Below are 5,035 nucleotides of genomic sequence, written 5' to 3'. Positions count from 1 at the left end.
GAAATCGTATTACGCAACAAATAACTCTAACGCGACATGAAACATAATTTACTTTCAAATTATTATGTTTTACTATGGTTAATTACTCGCTGTAATATAAAATAGTTAGTTATATTATGCATATGTAACAATTCCCATGAAAATAACAATCTGTTTAAATTGTACATCCGCATTCCCATACACGAGTGGCAGAGCCGCAAAGTGGCTAGTTGGTAGTGCAGGCCCAGGGGTTGATGGGCAAAGTGAGCAGGGGGCACAGTCCCCTAGTTTAACCAAAGATCAGGCAAAGAAACCTAATAAAAAAGGAATGACATTCAAGAGCACTGGACATCAACGTCACTTCCGTTTGTAACAGAAGGCGGACCCTCCAAACTTACGTCACTGTCACCTTTACTCAAGGGTCCTGTGGCTAAAGGAGCCCCAGAAAGGCCTGTCGCTAACAGTCTGCAGCCGGATCCTTCTCAGTTTCAGTTGCATCAAAGCAAAAGGGCAGCCTATTAAGAAACTTGACTTTCTCAGTAAGACAACTCCCCTTTTAAGCATGTCCACTAATGACATGTGTCCTGTTCTTTATATCATTTGTTGCACAGGTCTGCCTGAAGCATCAATAGAGGATGTGGTGCCCTCTGGTGGTCCCTTGAAGATGGATTGTGTGACTGAAGCAATGGAGATGGATTCTTTGCGAACTACATTTGGCACTTCTGAGTACAATTGTCAAGATGATGATGATGAGGAAATTGTTTGTGGGATTCTGGAGAACAATATGAAACAGGTGCCGGTCAATATTAAGAATGAAGAAGGGTTCATTGCCATTAAAGAGGAGGCTTGTGAGGCAGAACTTTCATCTGATGTTACAAGTAAGAAGCCCACTATGTCACATGCAGACATTCTATCAAGTTCTAACAAGAAAGCCTATCTGGATGCCCTACAGAGAAGTATGCCCCCAATGGAGCATGTGCATGGGTGTGCCAGTGATATTGTGAATAAGAGGAGATCAGATAAGATTTTTCTGAGGAGTGGAAACATGGAAGTTCTTCAACACCCACATACTAATGATCAGCTGCATGCTTGCAGCAAATGTTCAAAGACTTTCAGCAGGATAAATCACCTGCAAAAACATGAGCAGACTCATGCTGGAGAGAAACCGTATCAGTGTACACAATGTGAGAAGGCCTTCAGCGTTTCCTCAAACCTCATTTTACACCTGCGTACCCACACGCAAGAGAAACCGTACCGCTGTAACGAGTGTGGAAAGACGTTCAGTCAAAGTGCACACTTTGCTGTCCACCAGAGGATTCACACAGGGCACCGTCCATACCGATGCAGTGAATGTGGGAAGACGTTTGCTCTTGATTCCATCCTTAAGAAGCACGTGAGGATCCATACGGGCGATAAGCCGTACCGTTGTCTGGAATGTGGAAAGACGTTCAATCAAAGCACACACCTGACCTTACACTTGCGCATTCACACCGGAGACAAGCCCTACCAGTGCCTTGAATGTGGCAAGATGTTCAGCCGGAATTCAAACCTTAAGGATCACCAGAGGGTTCACACTGGGGAAAAGCGCTATACGTGTACAGAATGCAATCAAGTGTTCACATGGCTGGGTCAGCTTAAAAAACACATGAATATTCATAACAGTGAAAAGCCATACTGATGAATCGACTGTGCAGTTGGAGAGCTCTAAAACACATTTGAGAATTTAGAAGGGAAGTGAAAACTGCTACATTAAGACATTGGTATCCACACCAGCAAATACTTGTATGCAGGGTAATCAAAAAGCAAATTATTTTATGTTTCATTCCCAGTATTGTCTTCAAAAATTAAATTATAAAGTAAAGGCAATTTATGCATAGAGGCAACACTCCAGTTTGGAGTGGGTTTCAACGACAATCATACCTACTCTACTGTTTCATATCTTACCTTAAGGTTAGTGATCTTACCTACTACACTATTATGTATCTTGCCTTAAGGTTAGTGATCTTACCTACTACACTGGTACATATCTTACCTTAAGATTAGGGATCTTACCTACTACACCATTATTTATGTTACCTTAAGGTTGGTAATCATACCTACTACAATATTTCATATCTTGTCTTAAGGTTAGTGATAATGCCTACTACACCATTACATATATTACCTTAAGGTTAGTGATCATACCTACTACACTATTACATATATTACCTTAAGGTTAGTGATCATACCTACTACACTGGTACATATCTTACCTTAAGATTAAGGATCTTACCTACTACACCATTATGTATATTATCTTAAGGTTGGTAATCACACCTATGACCCCATTACATGTCTTGCTTTAAGGTTGGAGATCATACCTACTACACTATTACATATCTTACCTTAAGGTTAGTGATCTTATCTACTACACTGGTACATATCTTACCTTAAGATTAGGGATCTTACCTACTATTCCATAATGTATGTTACCTTAAGGTTTGTAATCATACCTACTATACCATTACATATCTTGCCTTAAGGTCACTGGACATGCCTACTACACCATTACATATCTTGATTTAAGGTTGGTGATCTTACCTACTACACTGGTACATATCTTACTTTAAGATTAAGGATTGGTAATCATACCTACTACGATATTACATATCTTGCCTTAAGGTTAGTGAACATTCCTACTACACCATTGCATATCTTACCTTAAAGTTGGTAGTCATGCCTACTACACCATTACATATATTACCTTAAGGTTAGTGATCATACCTACTACACTATTATGTATGTAACCTTACGGTCAATCTGTGCTGTTGAGTCAAGTAATAATCATACCAGCCATACTTTCCAGTTGCTTCAGTATTTAACAATGGTGGTGATGTTGGACTTTTTGGAAGGGGCTAAATCAAGTCACCATAATTCCACAAAGACTAGCAAAAATATATACAGTATAAAAGAGTGGCTGAAGTGGCAGACCATATGTAGTTAAAGCAGATGATTCATGCAGTCTTACTGCTTCAGTATTATTTGTTTATGCTTTAGGAGCACTTGGACACATTGCCTGATGTTGTTGGTTTTTCATCGTTAGATAAATCCAGCTGAGGTGCATCAAAGCCCTGCCTGTGTCCAAGTAGCATTACCAGTCCACAGCTCACTCTTCCTGATTCTTATCCATCTAGGGAGCCTCCCCAGAGTTTCAAATAACCTTTCTCAGATGTGTACCTCTGATAGTCAATTGTGAGCCACTGTCTGACTGACCTCTTCAGTGCTGAAAAATTTTTGGTCAATATGTACCTTTTTCTTACAGCAGTATAAGAAGTGTTTGAAAAGGAAGAACTTGTTGAAAAAGATGTTTTCTTCCTCAATGGATGATATAAATTTTTGCTTTTCACTTGTTCATTAAGGTGTATTTTTATTTGGAATGTTAGTCCATTAAATACCTGAATGAAGTTTTTACCTGTCTTGATTTTTTTAGTCCTGCGGTGGGTTGGCACCCTGCCCGGGATTGGTTCCTGCATTGTGCCCTGTGTTGGCTGGGATTGACTCCAGCAGACCCCCGTGACCCTGTGTTCGGATTCAGCGGGTTGGAAAATGGATGGATGATTTTTTTAATTGTGCCGATGAAGCAAAAAATGTATACAGCAGCACCCTCCATGAAGTTATTGAGGTTCACATCTTTCTTATGGCGAACTGCTTGAGAAGGTGGCATAGCAGAAAGGAAAAGAAAAGTGACAACATCTGCTGAGCATAAAACACATTCCAAGATACAGAATGCATGTGAGACAAAGACGGACAAAAATGCCTGTGCAAACTGAGCTCTACTCCTGACCTCGCACCAAAGCGATTGTTATGATCAGAAAATGCACTGCTACACACTGTGATGGTTCAAAAAAGAACTCCAGTGGCAACATCTCCAGAGCCACAAGTCAAACACAGTTGGCATTTCAATGACAAGGAATGACGAGAGGTAAGCCTGAATACTGTACAGAGCCATCTAGCAGCTGGCAAACGCTACGGCTCATTAACATGCCACACTAGCTCCTTTGTACGGAATGCAAGATGTAGCGCATAGAGTTCTGCCCAAAGATTTCCATTTTTGTTTTATCAGAATGCTTTCAGAGTCTGCTAAATAATAATAATAATTCCTTACACTTATATAGAGCTTTTCTCACTACTCAAAGTGCTTTACACAGTGAGTGAGGAGCCACTTCAACCACCAGAAATGAGCGGCATCCTCCTGGATGATGCAATGGCAGCCATTTTGTGCCAGTACACTCCCCACACATTAGCTATTAGGTGGGAAAGGGGAGAGAAATAATTAACGGTAGGGGATGATTAGGGGGCCAGAATGACTAGGCCGTGGTTGTCAATTTTGCCTGGATATCGGGATACACCCTACTCTTTATAAAGGATGTCCGGGGCTCATTGATGACCATAGAGAGTCAGGACCTCAGATTTACATCTCATACGAAGGATGGCACCATTTTTACAGCACAACATTCCCGTCACTGCGCTGGAGACGCATTCAGACCACAGGGTTTGTACCTAACTGCTGGTCTCACCAATGCCTCTTCCAGCAGAAGCCAAAGCTTTTCCTGGTTGGCCTCCCATCCAAGTACTGGCCAGGCCTCAATAAGCTTAGATTCAGGTGGATGACCTCTGTTGAAGTGTAGGTGTTGTGGCTCCACAAGGGGGCTATCACACCTTTCACTCAAGAGTGGATTCCATCTTGCCACTCTACCGTAAACACCTGATTGATGGAGTGTTTGTGAGATATTTGTCCCATCACAGAACCATTGAGTTCTTGGACACCTCGGAGACCAAGGCTCTTTTTGCCTGAGTAGTCAATTTGGGCGAACAGACAACTCTAGGAAGAGTTCTGGTGGTCCCAGACTTCTTGGTGCTCTTGGAAACACTCAGAGCTTTAGAAATGTACTACCTGACCCTGGTTGACAATCCACCACAGTTTGGTCTTGGAGGTCTACAGAGAGTTCCATGGACTTCATGGCTTGTTTTTTTGTCCTTACATGCAATATGAATTGCTGGACCTTCTATACACAAG

General features: G+C 41.6%; 1 protein-coding gene and 1 long non-coding RNA gene across 4 annotated transcripts in view; one reads left to right on the top strand and one right to left on the bottom strand.

Annotated features, from left to right (window-relative positions):
- LOC127525824 (zinc finger protein 3-like) overlaps positions 1–2,528 on the top strand; it is an 8,964-nt gene extending 6,436 nt beyond the window's left edge. The window contains exons 2-3 of one of the 3 annotated variants that reach the window (XR_007936350.1): positions 591–1,929; positions 2,370–2,420. Coding sequence is in view for 1 of the 3 variants with exons in the window: in XM_051934446.1 (XP_051790406.1) it covers positions 591–1,657 (1,067 nt within the window). In the remaining 2 variants the exon portion in view is untranslated. Of the gene's footprint in view, positions 1–590 lie in introns of all 3 variants that reach the window. The other 2 variants (XR_007936349.1, XM_051934446.1) reach the window with 2 other exon arrangements.
- Positions 1,936–2,884, bottom strand: LOC127529758 (uncharacterized). The gene is made up of 4 exons (XR_007936357.1): positions 2,747–2,884; positions 2,340–2,427; positions 2,232–2,295; positions 1,936–2,006 (listed from the first exon to the last, which is right to left on the bottom strand). It is a non-coding gene; the product is annotated as an uncharacterized LOC127529758 (long non-coding RNA).
- Positions 2,885–5,035: the final 2,151 nt, after the last annotated feature.

Source organism: Erpetoichthys calabaricus, chromosome 12 (genome assembly GCF_900747795.2).
Source record: "Erpetoichthys calabaricus chromosome 12, fErpCal1.3, whole genome shotgun sequence".
NCBI lineage: Eukaryota > Metazoa > Chordata > Cladistia > Polypteriformes > Polypteridae > Erpetoichthys > Erpetoichthys calabaricus.
Note: the sequence above shows the minus strand (reverse complement) of the source record. Positions and strands in the feature narration are given on the sequence as shown.